We start from the raw sequence: 16,225 nt of genomic DNA, 5'->3' as shown, positions 1-16,225 counted from the left end.
AGCTCACTTTTTAATGTTGCCTCTGTTGATCTGCTACTTGACTTGACTTTAAAATCAGATGCCCTTCCATCTCATACAGCCACATCAGTGAGGCTTCTGCACGTATTTAGGTGCTAACTGAACCGGAAATTTCCCTGTTAGTAGAAAAATGCTTAGCTCACTACACCACTGCCCCCCATGCAATATCTGATAATAACTGTGTTTAATGTAGTTGCATTTCCTTGTTGGCTCCCCACTGCTCCTGTCTACACCTCCCTCGTCTGCTCTCTCCTCCTCTCCTCTCTCTAATCCCTCCCCTCCCTCACTCCTTCTCTCTGCTCCCTCTCTTCTCTCTCCTCTTCTCCTCTATCTCCCCTCTTTCTTCCACTTCTTCTCCCCCTCTCTCCTCGCTCTCTCTTCCCTCTCCTATCTCCCCTCCCTCCCTCTCTTCTATCTCCTCTTCTCCCCTCTCTCTCCTCTCTCCCCTCTCTCTTTCCCTTCTTCACCCCCCCTCCTCTCGCCTCCCTCTCTCTTCCCTCTCCTCCCTCTCTTCCCTCTCTCTCTCTCGACTGTAGACACACAGTGGTGGAGTTGCAGAGGAGAGGCATTTTCATTTACCAGTCGATCGCTTCAAACATGAAATTTACCGCTGAGCTCCAAGACACAGCTTTGAGTTTTTGATTTTACTACAGAACTGAACTGGGACTGAACCGGGACTGAATCAGGACTAAACCAGGACTAAACCAGGACTAAACCAGGACTAAACCAGGACTAAACCAGGACTAAACCAGGACTAAACCAGGACTAAACCAGGACTAAACCAGGACTAAACCAGGACTAAACCAGGACTAAACCAGGACTAAACCAGGTCTAGACCAGGACTGAACCAGATCAAGTTTTTGTGAGTGGAGTTTGCATATTGTCCTTGTCTTCTCTGGTCCCCATGGTCAGATGGGAGTCATTTACAGCTCAGATCTCATTTCTTAGAGCAACAATAAATACTGAGACCCCTCCTCCCAAAACAATAAGGACAGATACTTAACCCATTGTTACTTTGGCCAATAACGGACATCATGACACTGCACCGAATTAAATATGAAACAAACAAAGCATTTGATCTACAGTAAATCTTTGGGTCCCTCCTCTCATCTCCACTACTCTACTCGTCCTCTGTCCTCCTCCCACCTCTTCTCTTCTCATCTCTTCTCTCCTCCTCACCTCCCCTCTCCTTCCTTTTCCTATGTCCTTTCTATTCTCCCTCCTCTCCTGTAGCTCCTCATCTTCCCCCTCTCCCTCTCTTGTCCTCTCTTCTTCTCCTCCTCTCCTCTGTCCTCTCCTCTGTCTCTCTTCTCCTCTCCTTCCTTTTCCTATGTCCTCCCTCCATCCTCCTCTCCTCTCTCCTACATCTCCTTCTTCTCTCTCTCTCCTCTTCTCTCCTCTCTTCCCCCTCTCTTTGTGCGTTTAGCGTGTGGAAATATGACTTTTCTGTAATTAAACGTCATTGTGGCTCATTCGTCTTGTGTCTGCTGCGACTCACTACACTTGAAATGGAAGCTTCACTTTTAATGAGATCTGTCCAAACACGACTCGGCGCCGCAGCTTTGAGCGATGACACCAAAACGCCAAAAAAAAAGCCCAAAAAAAACGTGGAAGACGCAGACACCGGCGCTTTAGTCAGTCTGAGAATTCTTTAATTATAACTGATCCAAACATGAGCAATTGTACAAGAAGATATGACCTGAAAATACCTTTACCCCTCACTTCACAGCAAGTTTGAGTCCCAGGCCTTTTTGTGTAGAGTTTGCATGTTCTACCTGTGTCTGGGTGGGTTTTCTCTGGGCACTCTGGTTTGCCCCATCAACCCAAAACATGCATAATAGGTCAAATCCACCGGCTGAGGTAGTCCTGACCAAGACTAGCTCAAGATCTGGCGATTGCTTCCACTGCTCCTGAGAGGGTTAACCCAGAGATACTGAAGGATGGGTCAAATGCAGAGGACAAATTTCCCTACGGTAACAATAAACCTTACCTTACCTTCTCCTCTGTTCACTGATGCTCTACTCTGCACCTTACCTGTCCAGCCAGAACCACACACTTTGACAAAACTTTACAAAGACAAGGGGGTCTGGAGCCATATCCTGTCTCCCTGATTCCAGAGGGTGAGATTGACAGGTTGCTTATCCAGTCAGAGAGGCGCATGCTCCATTTGTGTACAAACAAACATAGCGGTTTAGCAGTAAAAAAAGGAAAAAAAATTACCCCAAAGGACTGAGAAACAGCAGATTTCTGCAGAATCAACACAAGCACCAAACTCTTATTGATCTCAGGTAATGGAAGTGATATATTTAGTTCTGAATGATACAGAGTTTCGGAAAGGAGACGTCTTCTGCATTTCAGAGACACATGATACAAATGAGCAGCTGTGGTTGGATGTCCCAAGTCAGGACAGAGATTTGTTTCTATGGTCCCATTACAGGCTCACACAGGATGTACAGGGACTGGCTACTCAGGCAACTCTGCTCCTCTGGCCCTCTTTTCCGTCTCTCCTCTGCTCCTCTGACCCTCTCCTCTTTTTTCTTTTGTCCTTTAGGTTGAATGGCCTGGAGGACAGGGTCACCCTGATTAAAGGGAGGATAGAGGACATCACTCTACCTGTGGACAAAGTGGACATCATCATCTCTGAATGGATGGTATTTACCTTTTTACTCTGTATTTACACATGTACACTGTAGTGTTCAAGGCCTAGAATAATCCCCTCAAAAATGCTCATGGACAATAAGACAGTGCTAATATGGTTATAGTTAATATAATAATATTGGGAATTCTCATGCATCAGCATTGGAATAATATCTCAGTAAAGACTACATTTAAACATAAATGTGTCAGTCCCAGATTGTCCTCAGTGCATTATTTTTGTCTTATTAAACACACAAACAGTTAAAGAGGTAGGGTTATTTTAAATAATAACACATTTTGTATTTACTCATTTTTGTAAAAGTAAAAAGTTATTTTATGTACTGTATTTTACACACTATAAGGCGCACCTAAAAGCCTTTAATTTTCTCAAAAACCCACAGTGCACCTTATAATCCGATGCGCCTTATATATGGATCAATATTGGTCAATTATGACACCCGTAGTCAGGAGGCGTCTCCGAAGTAATAGCGGTAATATCCCTTTAAGGACTGAGCACACTATGGGCCAGTATAGCTCACCTAGACCTAGACTTTTATTCTTTTTTAGCCATAAAAATCATGTTAAATGAAGTATCAGAATTTACTGCATTTTTTTCACACAACTACCTCTATTTTACACATCCATCCGTATTTTTTCTTTTGCGCATCGAATAAATGAGTCAAAATCCCCGCAGCACCGCGCTCTCATTCGTCACCTTCAGGACAACAGAGGCAGATTACCGTAATGATGGTAAAATATTTAGATAGCTCCATGTCTCCGCTTTGAGACGGAGTTACACTGCTGGAAAGTCCGCAACCGCGCTCTGTCAGCGACGATATCATCCGACGCTATAGGGATAACGGGAAGATGGGGAGTCAGCGCCGGGCGACATACGCCACAATCTGCCAATGGATTGCGGATGCCCGGGCTGATATATCAGTCTCAACTATGGTCCGAGCTTTCAGGAAGGCAGGAATTGTCACTGAACTGTTAAGACAACAGCAGCGACATGGATAATGGCGATTTTGACGAGACGGAATCGAGCACTTTGAATGTCGAGCTTGCCCAACTGTTCAACTCAGTGAACACACTGAAGAGGAAGAATTCGATGGATTTGTGAATGAGGAATGAACTGAAAAAGTGAGGCTTTACGTGTTTCTTTCACGTGTTTACAACTAAACAAGGCTGGGAGATATTGTGAATATGGACATTAACGTTTGAACAATGTTGAGTTATTGTTATTGCATTGCACTATTTCGAGAGTTACTATATTGTGATGCATTAACTTGTTTTGTGAGTGAACAAAGTTTTCAGAACTTTTTTTTAAATTCTATTAATAAAGTTTGACTGACTGACTGATCTGACTGTTTTGTTGACATTCCCTTTAGCGCAGCTCCATCTCGTGGGTGCGTAACACAACCCCAGATACGACAGTAGTTTTTATTCTGTGCGCCTTGTAATGCGGTGCGCCCTATATATGAAATTTGTTTTAAAATAGGCCATTCTTTGAAGGTGCGCCTTATATTCCGATGCACCTTATAGTGTGGAAAATACGGTATTCAATACAACATCATTAAAGTTTTGGCCTTTCTGTTAAATGATTAAAGAGGAGATATTATGCATAATGGACTTTAATGGAGCTTTCTACCATGTATAACATTGTTCTCTCATCTAAAACATGCCGGAGAGGTTTTAGATGTCCTCCATGCATGTTTGTGTAATCTAGCGATCTCTCACAAGCCCTATTCGAACCCTCTTTATGGTTAGCAGTATTGTGAATTCTCAGTGTATAAAAACATGATACAGAACAGTACATTCCTACTTGCAATGTGCAGTAGTTTCATTAGTGAGAGGCATGCTGACTGTGATGTCACTCTGAGGGGGAAATGAGCAAGGGGAGGGGAGCTTCAAAAATAATACGTTGTTTTCGGCGAATATGGCATTTTCAAAACAATAAACATAAAAGAAAGAGAGGAGAGAGAAAAATATAACATGGTGAAATATGTTGTGGGTAAAATACCCCCTCTTTAATATTACAACAACAGCAGTACATGTCCACAGCAAGTGAACAAATAATACAAAATTCAACTATTTGTTATCCATGTCAACAGTTTAAATTACAATCCCATTCATAAATATTTATTAACAGTTTAAGAATAATATGAAACGTGTCGTGTAGCGTGTAGCAGCTAAACCAATCAGGAGACTGCATCCAAGGCCTTGTTCTGATACATATTTAAACCTGTGTCTGACCGTGAGCCTTCAGAGTCCAGACCTGCTCCTCCTCAGCATCTATCACCAAGACACACAATGCATTTATATTCATGAAGAGGAGCAGGGCCAGAGGAGCAGGGCCAGAGGAGCAGGGCCAGAGGAGCAGGGCCAGAGGAGCAGGGCCAGAGGAGCAGGGCCAGAGGAGCAGGGCCAGAGGAGCAGGGCCAGAGGAGCAGGGCCAGAGGAGCAGGGCCAGAGGAGCAGAGTCAGATACAATAGTGACAAAGAGCCACCAATCTCACAGCAAATCTTTGCTTCCATTTTATCCTCCAGCTAGGTACTCCTGACCAGGATCCTGGGTCAGATCTGAGATAAAGGAGAAGAGATGGAGGCGAGAGAGAGAGACATTGTAAGAGGGAGGAAGAAAGAATGGCAGAGATGGAGGGTGAGAAGGAGAGAGAGAGGGAGTCCTACAGGCTAATAATACCAGAGTCAGTCCATCCATCAAACGGAGGCCTAAACAAGAACAAGAGGCCACAGAGACACAGTGTAAGTCTATGGGAGCAGGGAGACTTTGGGAAGAAATGTACAAATCCTTGTTAGGGCTCAATGATTTGGGAAAAATATCGGATTGTTTTTTTTCTGACAAACATTTTGATTGTGATTATATTTGCGATTTATGCTTTAATGATAAGATTCTGTTCAAAGTTCACATTTTTAAACACGTCCAGAAGAACTGACAAAAGAGACTGAAATCTGAACTGACCAATACAAGAATCACATTTTAGAACATGTTTGTACAGATCTAAACTACAGGGTTAGACGTTTTTATGCAGAATAAAACAGGAGATTTTGCTGTTTGTGGAGGAAATTATGGTACTTCAAATATTGCAGCCTTTGGGATTTGCTCATTGAGTCCATTCATATTACGGTCTTTATCTTGGCAATGGAAAAAATTCGAACCACGTTTTTTGGAGGCTCACAGGCACTTCTTACAGAGGATTACCGAAGTCAGTGAGAACGATGTAAAATACAGCTCCAGGCAGGCATTTTTGATGAAGGGACAATGTTATAATCATAGACTGCATAATAGAAGTGGACTAAGAGAGTGTGACGTCACCCAAAGCCCAAAGCGTTCGGTTGCAGCTAGATGAAGCACATCGAGGCTAGCAGTTATAGAGGCTAATCTGCAGCCAAGACCATATTTAGAAATCCAAGCGCGAAACCAAAGAACCAATAAGGAGCGAGGTGGTTGAAGTTACACGTGCCCTTTCCACTTGCACTGCTTGTTTGGTAGAGGGCAGGTGCTTAGAAACACTGTCAATCAAACCTGTTGCTAAAGCTAGGGGGAGCGACCTCGGGGAAAAGAAGACACCTGATTTATGGACAGAAATAGTGAAATAAAAACCCCAGGATCGTGTAGAGCTGGTTAATACAAACATTTTAAGATCAGCATGAGGAGCCTGACAGCAGCAGTTACAGAGAGATGGGTGATGTTTTTTCAAGAGAAAGTAAATTGGAGCCAGAGTCGCTGGAGACGGAAGCACATTCACGCTCACATCCTATTTGGAGTGTGCCGGTTAGCAGATTAGATATGTCCATTTATATATACGGTCTATGGTTATAACATGGTAGAAAACTCCAAAAAGTCAATTGTGCAGAATATGTGTCCTATAAGTCACACATGTGCTGATTTCCCAAGCTGGTGTGAGGGTGTGTGTGTGTGTGTGTGTGTGTGTGTGTGTGTGTGGGGGTGTGTGTGTGTGTGTGAGGAGTGCGTTCATCCTGATTATCTTTAGACACTTCCTGTGCTCTGGCGCTGCCCCTCCATCACTCATCCTGTCTCCGCCCACACCGCCGCGCTGTCAATCAAACGCCCGTAAACAAACACACACTCACTTTTAACAGTAACATGCTAAAAACTGTAAGATACAGAAGAAAAGGAGAAGAGAGGAGGAGAGGAGGAGGAAAGAGGAGGAAGGGGGAGGAGGGAGGGGAGAAGAGAGGAGTATGAGAGGTGAGAGAGAAGAGAGGAGAGGGAAGGAGAGAGGGAGACAAGAGGAGGGGAGGAAGATGGGAGCAGAGAGAGAGAGAGGGGGGGGGCTGTTAATGAGGATGGATTTCATTCTGTCTCGTCCTTCACACTGACCACGAGGAGACACATCAGGCCAAAGTCTAAAGCTAAAACTTACAACTGAAACTATACTCTTGACAGAGACACTGAAGGATGAGTCAAATGCAGGTTTAACCCAGAGACACTGAAGGATGGGTTAATCTGTACATCTCCAAAGCTCAAAATGCTCTGTTCCACCTTGTGATGTCATGAAGTGTTAGTTTGGAAGTTAACAGCTACATTTCACCTTTTGCTCAGTAGAGATGGGCAATTTAAGATCTGAAATCATCCAAATGATTCTTGTGAAAGTGTATGGAGTTTGAAAACACGGTGGAGCACTTCCTGTATCACCACATGACATCACAAGGTGGAACAGAGTGTTTTCTGTTTGATAGATGAACTCATCCTAAATATGCAGTATTTGTGTGTTAAACATGTGCAACTGAAACAAAACTCCACTATGTTTTTGATGAGGCAACAATATTATAACGTTGATCAGAAAGTAGCCTAATATTGTCCCTTTAAACTTGTACAGAGCAGACACAAAAACAGTTTCCAATTATAATGAGCTCTTTGTGAAGGTGAGAATCTATATTTAAGTTGGAAATATTCCTATCCTCAGGCTCTGCGCTCTGTAATGTCTCCCAAACTGTCTCCCCCCTCCTCTCGCCCTCTCTCCCCTTCCTCCCCTCTACAGTGCACTCTCTCTCTTCCCCTCAGCCAACTCTTTTTTTCACATCTCATTCGTTCTCTCCCTTTCTCTTATCTCCTCCTTTCCCCTTTTTATCCCCCCCCACCCTCTCTCCTTCCAAACTCCCCCTTCTCCCATTCCTCCCCTCACCTCTCTATATTTTTCTCTCCTCTCTCCCCTCTCTTTCCCTATCCTACCCTCCCATCTCTCTCTTTTTCTCCCTCTCCCACTCCCATAACCCCCTCTTCCCGCTCTCTTCCTTTCCCCTCTCCTCTCTTATTCCTCACCCCTTTCTCCCTCTCTGCTCCTCCCTCTTTCTCTCTCTCTCCTCCTCTTTCTCTCTCCTCTCTCCCCTCTTTTTCCCTATCCTACTCTTACCAGCGCTCTTTTTTTCTCCCTCTCCACCAACCCCCTCTTCCCTCTCTCCCCCTTTCCCCATTCCTCTCCTGTTCTTCACCCTTTCTTCCTCCCTCTCTCTCCTCCTCTTTCTCTCTCTTCCTCCCCCCTCTCTCTCTATCGCCCCCTCTCTCCAGTCTGTCCATCCCCGAGGCCCGCGCTGATCACCGCTGACAGCATTAGCATAGTGCCATCTCCTCTTGAGTGTAATAGATTTTGTTTCATTACCGTTTACATGAATTCAAATGAGATGGGGTGCATTACGAGCCATCGCCACGAACGCACTCGAGGGTAATACAAACCGCAGTGGAGCTTTAAAATGGAGCTGGCGTGGGTCACAGAGAGCAGGACCACAGAAGAGGAGGAGGAGGAGATGAGAAGATGAAAAAGGAGGAGGAGAGAGGGTGAGAGAGAGGAAGAGAGGAGAAGAAGGGAGGGGTAGAGAGATGAGAGAGAGTAGTGAAAGAGGAGGAAAAGGAAGATGAGAGGATTGAAGAGGAGAAGGAGAAAGAGAGAGAAAGAGGAGGAGGAGAGAAAAGAGGAGAGGCGGCCATTTTGTGCACACTCATCAACTCCACACTCCAAGTTTTGCTGGTGCTGCTCTAAAAACACAAACTTATTATGCGAAACGCTTCAACATTCAGCTCAGATTTCATATTTCATATTCACCCCTGAAGGAAGAATCACAAAGAATCACACATCAGTGGAGTTTAATGTACAAACTGTAACGCTCCTATTATCTGCAGAGGGAAGTATATTTGGTATTTTTATGTTTTCAAACTTTAAATTGTGTAAACGTTGATTGAATGCTGTGCGTGTACTAGGATTGTCCAAAGTATCGAAACTAGATACAAGTAGATATCAAAACTAAAAAAGTCACATTCACAGGACATAGACTAGTATACGCCCATGGACCACTATGGAACGTACCTGGGCGACTGAGGGATTACACAGATATAAGGCCACAAAAGAAAGTACTACCATTTAATGTTGAAAATCACATTCTGTTTCTAAATAAAGGGTGTTTTTATTATCAACATGGTATCAAAATCAATATTGAGTATCCAGTCTATTCCTTAGTATCGAAATTGAGTTTGAAATGTTAGTATCATCAACACTATTCAGAAGTTATTTTATTCTTTTCCATCTTTTACTTTTTAAACTGTCTGTTCTATAAGACTAATTGAATATTCTGACACTTTTGTGATGGATGCAGTTTTCCAAGAGAGTACAGGAGGTGTAAATCCAGATCCTTAATGAGTTCCTGTTTGAAAGTTAATTTATTAAAATCTCTTCATCAGGACAATTAAACGCTCATGTTTCTTCTACAAGAGAATCGCTTCAACAACAACAAAGTTTGGTCCAAAGCTCAAACTCCTTTACCTTATCTCCCCCTCTCTCTCTTCCATCTTTCCTTTCTCTCTCCCACTCTCTTCTCCCTCCTCTGTGTCTCTCTTCTCTTTCCCTCTCTCTTTTCCTCTCTCCTCTATCTTTCTCTCACCCTCTCTCTCTTTCCTCTCTTACTCCTCTCCTTTCTCTCCTCCCATCTGCCTCTCCCTTTCCCCCTCTCCCCTGTCTGCTTCTCTCCTCTTTCTCATCACCCCTTCTCCTCTCCCTTTCTTTCTCACGCTTCCTCATTCTCCTCTCTCCCTCCCCTTTTTCCTTGTCCCTCTCTTTCTTTAACCCCCCTTCCTCTTCTCCCTTTTTTGCTCCTTTCCTCCCGCTATCTTACTGTTTGTCCCTCTCTTCTCCCTCTTTTCCCTGTGTCTATCCTCCCTCTTTCTCTCCTCTTTCAACCCTCATTTCTATCTCTTTTATTTTTTCTTCTTCGTCTCCCTCATTCATACTCCCTTAATCACTGCTGCTTTTCTATATCTCTCCTGCACCCTCTCTTTCTTCTCCTTCATCTCTCTCCCCTCTCCTCTTCTCCATCTTTCCCCTCTCCTTTCTCTCCCTCTCTCTCCCCCGCTCTCTCCCCTCCTTTTTCCCTCTTTCTCCTCTTCCTCTTCCTCTCTTTCTCTGTAGTGTTGCTAGCGGATGTAGGTGTAATTACATTGTGTTGTTGGGCTAATGTGTTTTATGCTAATGCGGCTAATGCAGGTTCAGTTGTCATTATCTTTTCATTATCGTGTGATGGAGCAGCTCTGGACTGACAGACCACCCCTAAACAACCACCAACCCTCCCAGTGTACCCCAAACAACCAGCCCCCCCCCGAATCTATCAACAACCAGCCCCAAACAGGGCACATCAACCCCCCCATTCCTAAATAACTAGCCCCACCCTCCACCAGCACCCCGTGTCTGTCCCCCAAAGTCTCCAAAACAACCAAACCTCCACCACGAACCCCCAAGTCCTTGTGCCAAAACAACCAAACCCACTCTCAACCAACCCCTCCCCTATCCCCAACAACAAACCCACCTTCAACCCACAGCAACCAACCCCGCAAGTCCGAAAACAACCAGACCAACCCGCTTGAGTCCCAAACAAGCAGACTCATCTTCAACCAGCCCCCAAGTCTGTCCCGGAACAACCAACCCCTCCTCTTTCCCAAAAAAAACAAACCAACCCCAATGAGTCCCACACAACCTGACCCAACCAAGTCCCAGTGTATCCCCAAACAATTAGACCCATACCCAACCAACCAACCCAACCTCTCTCCTCTCCCAGAACAACCAACCCCACCCTTTACCAGCCCCCCTGAATCTGTCCCTGACCAACCCACCCACCACCAACCCCCCGAGTCCCAAACGACTTTACCCACCCTCAACCAGACAACAACCAGACCTCCAGGATTAGATCTTTTTGGTATTTACTATCATTCAATCCCTGATATTAACTGATTCCAGTGAGGAGTGTTATGTAACTCTTTATTTATTTTTCTCATAACTACAGAACAGCATTATATAAATCAAAGTTCAAACCTGAGATGATGTGGACAAACAGCAGATATTAAAAGGTTTCATTACAGGGGTTTAATTTGGCCTAAACCTGAACTGATACCACATATACCTGTAGTTTGTTTTGCGTGAATACATCTCTAGTACAGATTCTTTTGTGATAACTGGTTTAGTTTCCATACTGTAGAGCATCTTGGTCAGGAGTACCCAGCTGGAAGATCATTGTGCATGTCCGAGGCTGAAGGGGACACAGATAGAACATGCAAACTCTTGACCTCAGACAGTGAATCCTGTTTTTGCTGACTGTTCTGCCCCTGTCAGGCTCACAAACCCAATCAGGACTCATCATTTAGGGACAATTTCACGCCACGCTGCCCCCCCCCTCCTTATGCCCCCCTCTAACCCCCCGTCTCTATCACCCTTACTCATGGCTCTAGTCCCTGCTATTTTCAGTTTGAATACTGGAGGATCTGGGACCAGACCATGAAGTGTGACAAGCAACAATACTTATTTAGGACCGTCCAATCACACCCTCTTATTTCTGCCACCAGTCTGCGCCTGCCTGCACCTGGACACCGCGGGGCAGATACAATTCGCAGACAGCAGTTTAATTATAGAAAGCGTGACACATGAGGGAGACATTGTTCATTTAATTATGTTAGAATTGACTGCACTGAGGAGTTATCCACTGTTTTACAGGATCAGAGGCATCTACAAAATGATGTAACTGCAGTTGTTTATATGCAAAATTATAACATGAAGAGCTGCAAAAGTTGATTTTAAAAAATGAATAAAATATTAACAGAAATTTGTAGTGTAATTTTCCAAACAAAAAGTGATTTCTGGACTTTTGGTTTTATTGGTTTATTGTCCAAAAAATCCCCAAAATATTCATTATATATTTTATAATTGTCTCTCACAAATGGAACAGTTTGTGGCTCCATCCCAGCTTTAGACCAAAGAATACTGCTGTTTTGTTCTTTGGCAAGACACTTTCTCCCCACCTTACGTGTGTGGGATATGGATGTGTTATTGTGAATGGGGTTGGTGTGGTTTGTGGTTCAGATTGGCAGCCATGGTTGTCATTCAGCCCCAAGGCGGCTGTGACTGTGGAGGAGTGAATTATTTGCCTCTAGTGAAATAAATGAGCACTCTGAGGCCATTTAAAGTGCATTTGCCCTATTAATATATTTTTTCTCATTTTGACTTGGTTTGGTGGCATAGTAACTGTAGTCAATGTTGACCATTTTACATCAAGTTGCAGTTTGTGAAAAAAAAGTACAAAAATACAGGAAGTAGCGCTGAGTTGTCAAACAGACTCTCCCTACCTGTTGTCAACACAGAAAACTCCATCCAAAATGCAAAACAGTTTAAACCCTCATTTAAGTAAAGATGATGTAATTTATTTGTATCTTTTTTGGTTTTTGCCCTGCTGCGTATGTTATATCTCCTGCCCGAGTCCAACCAGGAAGTAACATTATAAAACTAGAAAAACTACTCAATATTTAAATAATGTCTTAAATCAAATTAACTGTTAACTGTGTTCTAGAGAAATTCTAACCTGTCATTAGCACTTTAGGCTAAATGAGACTAATGCAACTACTTCTATTATTTTTCAATATACCTGTAGTTTGTTTTGTAAATTGACATTTTCATACAGATCATTCACTCCTCCAAAGCCACAGTTGCCCTGGGGCTGTAGGACACAGACATGGCTGTCAATCTGAGCCAAAACCTCACTAACCTCATTCCCACAACACATGCATATTTATTATGATAACTGGGGAAAAAAAACTTAGTATATTGAATAATAATGTTAGCTGCATTTTTCTTGTTTAGTCTAAATGTTCATGTATTTCCCTTCAGATGTATTGTAATGTATTTGTTTTGTTCACAGTTTTCTCATTTTGAGCGATGTCACGATGTAATCTGGGCTTTATTTAAAGTCCTCCTTTGTTTGAGCGATGGTCTGCTTTCTGAGAGGATAAGTTTGTCCTCTCACTCTCTCTCTTTCTCTCTCTCCTTCTCTCCCTCTCGCTCTCTGTCCCCCTCTCTCTCTCTGTCTGTTTCTGTATCACCCTCTCACTCTCCCTCCCTCCCTCCCTCGCTTCCATAATAATCTTAACATGCCCTTATCCCAGAGAGAAAAAGAGGGAAGAGGAGGAGAAAGAGGGGGATGCATGAGGAGGCGAGAAAGAGAGGGAGGAGGAACAAAAGCGAGGGTGGAGGAATGAAAGAGGGAGGAGAGAAGAGGAGAAAACTAGAGGGTGGAGGAGTGAAAGAGAGGGAGGGGGAGAGATGATCCCAGGCCTTTGGAGCAATCCTTCACTAAATCTCAATGCTCAAACTTCATCTGCAGACAGAGATAAGACTGAAACTGCCGCGACGAACGAGAGCTCACATCTGAAACAGAGCTCTTTATTACAGACACAACTCCTCCTGCTGTTTGTGTAAAGGACATCCTACTAAACCCCTCTGTAACCCTATTCTAATGTGCGGAAATGTTCCACAGTGGGGCTTTAACCCTGTTCTAATGTGATAAAATGTTCCGGAGTGCGTCTTTAACCTTGTTCCAATGTAGTGTCCTCCTCTGAAACATCCCTGGATTTGTGTTTTGCTTCATTCACACTTTTCACATTTCACAATCCTGCCGCTTTAGTCAGTCTCCCTCTGCACAGCTCACAACAGTCTGTTACACCTTGTGATGTCATCAGGTGGTGCTCTTTATTTCTCACAAAAAAAAAGATGTTCATTTGTCTGAACACTCGTGCATGTGAATACTAGGGATATGACAAAGGGTTTTGGTAGAGTCAGTCAGACCAGTGCCAGGCGTTTCTGACAGAAGCCATTTCCACCTTTAATGGAATAATCTCCCAGTGAATGTCCCGGGCATCCGAGGAGAACAGGGTCAAACGAGTCACAGCGGGATCATAGTAGGGGATTGTTGGTAACCGGGTCTGTCGAGGCTGCTGTCGTCATGGCGATTAGGAGTTTGTGTTGGGGGGAGGTGACTAGCTCACATCTGTGGGAGTATGATTTGATTACATGTGTTAATTAGAGTCATGTTCCAGTCAGGGCATCTGACTTACGTAACGCCTTATGCCATGCTTCAGGGGAATGTTTGTGTGATTTTGTGTGATTTTTTATTTTTAGATTTTTTTTCAGTTTTACAAAATATAAAATATGACTTAAAATTAATTTAATTGAAAGCATTTATGTAGAAAACTACTGAGAATCAATGACCAAGTTAGTTTTTATTACTATATTACTATATTATTGTACTGGTCACATCCGATATTTAATGTAGAGATTGAGTCATACCATACCAAGACTACTTGTTATTAACAAACCTGATTGGCTCTGTCTTGGAGTTTGATAAATGAGTTTAAATCAAGCTCTGAGTGTCTTGTCTCATCATTTAAAATTTTAAAAAGTTAAAAAGTTAATTTACCCTCTTCCCTGTGTTCTCAGGGCTACTTTCTCTTGTTCGAGTCGATGTTGGACTCAGTGCTTTGCGCCCGTGACCTGTACCTGGCAGACGAAGGCTCAGGTAGGATAATTCTATGTTTGTATTATGTTTATATTACATCTTTTTGAAGCTTTCCACCATGTTATAATGTTCCCTCATCAAAAATAAGCCCTAAAGAGGTTTTAGTGTTAGTGTCATCCATGCATGTTTGAGTAATCCAGCGATCACTTCCGGGCCCTATTCAAACCCTCATTACGATTAGCAGTACGAGCCTGTACGGGGGTAAGCCCACAAGCCTACATCATCCACAATTCTCCATAAATATATAAAACAATACACTACAACTTCACAAACCTGTGCAGTAGTTTCATTACCAGGATTGTGTCGTGGCAGTGCTCTGAATGGGGAGGGAAAAAACTGATAATATAAAGTTAATACGGTGCTTCCCGTGAATATAGCATTTTCAATGCAATAAATGGTAACAAGGTGAGCTAAATATGTTATGTTTTTGCAGTAAATACCTTATAAAAGTCTAACACATTGTGTTGTTAAGTTGTCGAAATACAGTGGGCCCTCATTTATCGAGGGGGTTACGTTCTAAAAATAACCGGCAATAATAGTTTTTATGTTGGTGCCAGAGACACAGCGAGAAGGTCACTGGTTCAATTCCCAGGCTGTGCGGAGCCTTTTGTGTGGAGCTTTGCATGCTCTCCCTGTGTTAGGCTGAGGTACATGGACAAAAATCAGGACTATAAATCTCTTTTAAAATGACTAATTGTTCAAATTAATTATGTTTGACAATGTGGGAAAACAGGAGTCGGAAGGAAAATGGTGGAAATGAGACAAGCTTTTAATGAGACAAGAACAAATGATAAATCAATGCTAATTAAAAGTATCGTTAATGCGTCCTTCAGTTTAACATCGACTCTACCCAACTAAGGCCCATAGTGTTTAAGAGTCTGTACCTGATTTTTACTGTCTTAAAAAGGTGAAAAACAGAACTAGTTCATTTTAAGTGGTTTTGCAGTGTTCCATAGTTATTCCTCACTTACCTTATTCATTCTGAACATCTTAATTTCTCACCACTTTTCACAACTCAGAGACCAGAGCAGAGTTTGGCTGTCTCGATAAAGCTAACAACAACTAGCATGCTAATTAGTGTTGTCACAATACTAAAATTTCAAACTCAGTTTTGATACCAAGGAATAGACTCGATACAGATTCCGATACCATGATGATAATAAAAAACAGTCTTTATTTAGACAGTGGAATGTGATTGTCAACATTAAATGGTAGTACTTTCTTTTCTATTCCCATGTGGCCTTATATCTGTGTAATCCCTCTGTCCAGGTAGGTTCCATAGTGGTCCATGAGTGTGTACTAGTCTGTGTCTTATGAATAGGACTTTTTTAGAATCAGTGCCTACCTAGTTTCGATTCTGGTTTTAGTATTGATTAGTATCTGAATTTTGATACTTTAGCATCAGATTTTTGATACTTTTGGTCTGTCCTGGGGCAGCTGTGACTCCAGAGAGTAACCGAGAGAGTAAAAGAGAGAGAGCGTGTAATAGAGAGAGTAAAAACGCTTTGTATCAAACCTGTTTATGATTCTGCATCTGACCTGAGAGATTTGGCAACAACTGCACTTCCTGTTCCCAACGGCCGACACATTTCATTTAATACTCCCCCCTCCCTTCATTCCTCCTCCTCTCCCTCTTTCTCCTCCCCCACCTCGTCATCCTCCTCCGTCCTCTCTCTCCTCCTCCTACCTCTCCCTCCTCCTTCTACCT

At 43.1% G+C, this 16,225-nt stretch overlaps 1 protein-coding gene across 1 annotated transcript in view; it reads left to right on the top strand.

The window, feature by feature from the left end:
* Positions 1-16,225, top strand: part of prmt3 (protein arginine methyltransferase 3) — a 68,935-nt gene that overhangs the window by 16,662 nt on the left and 36,048 nt on the right. Inside the window, exons 10-11 of the mRNA XM_033982884.2 lie at positions 2,570-2,669; positions 14,439-14,517. Coding sequence (XP_033838775.1) covers positions 2,570-2,669; positions 14,439-14,517 — 179 coding nt within the window. The remainder of the gene's footprint in view (positions 1-2,569; positions 2,670-14,438; positions 14,518-16,225) is intronic.

Source organism: Periophthalmus magnuspinnatus, chromosome 3 (genome assembly GCF_009829125.3).
Source record: "Periophthalmus magnuspinnatus isolate fPerMag1 chromosome 3, fPerMag1.2.pri, whole genome shotgun sequence".
NCBI classification, from domain to species: domain Eukaryota; kingdom Metazoa; phylum Chordata; class Actinopteri; order Gobiiformes; family Gobiidae; genus Periophthalmus; species Periophthalmus magnuspinnatus.
Note: the sequence above shows the minus strand (reverse complement) of the source record. Positions and strands in the feature narration are given on the sequence as shown.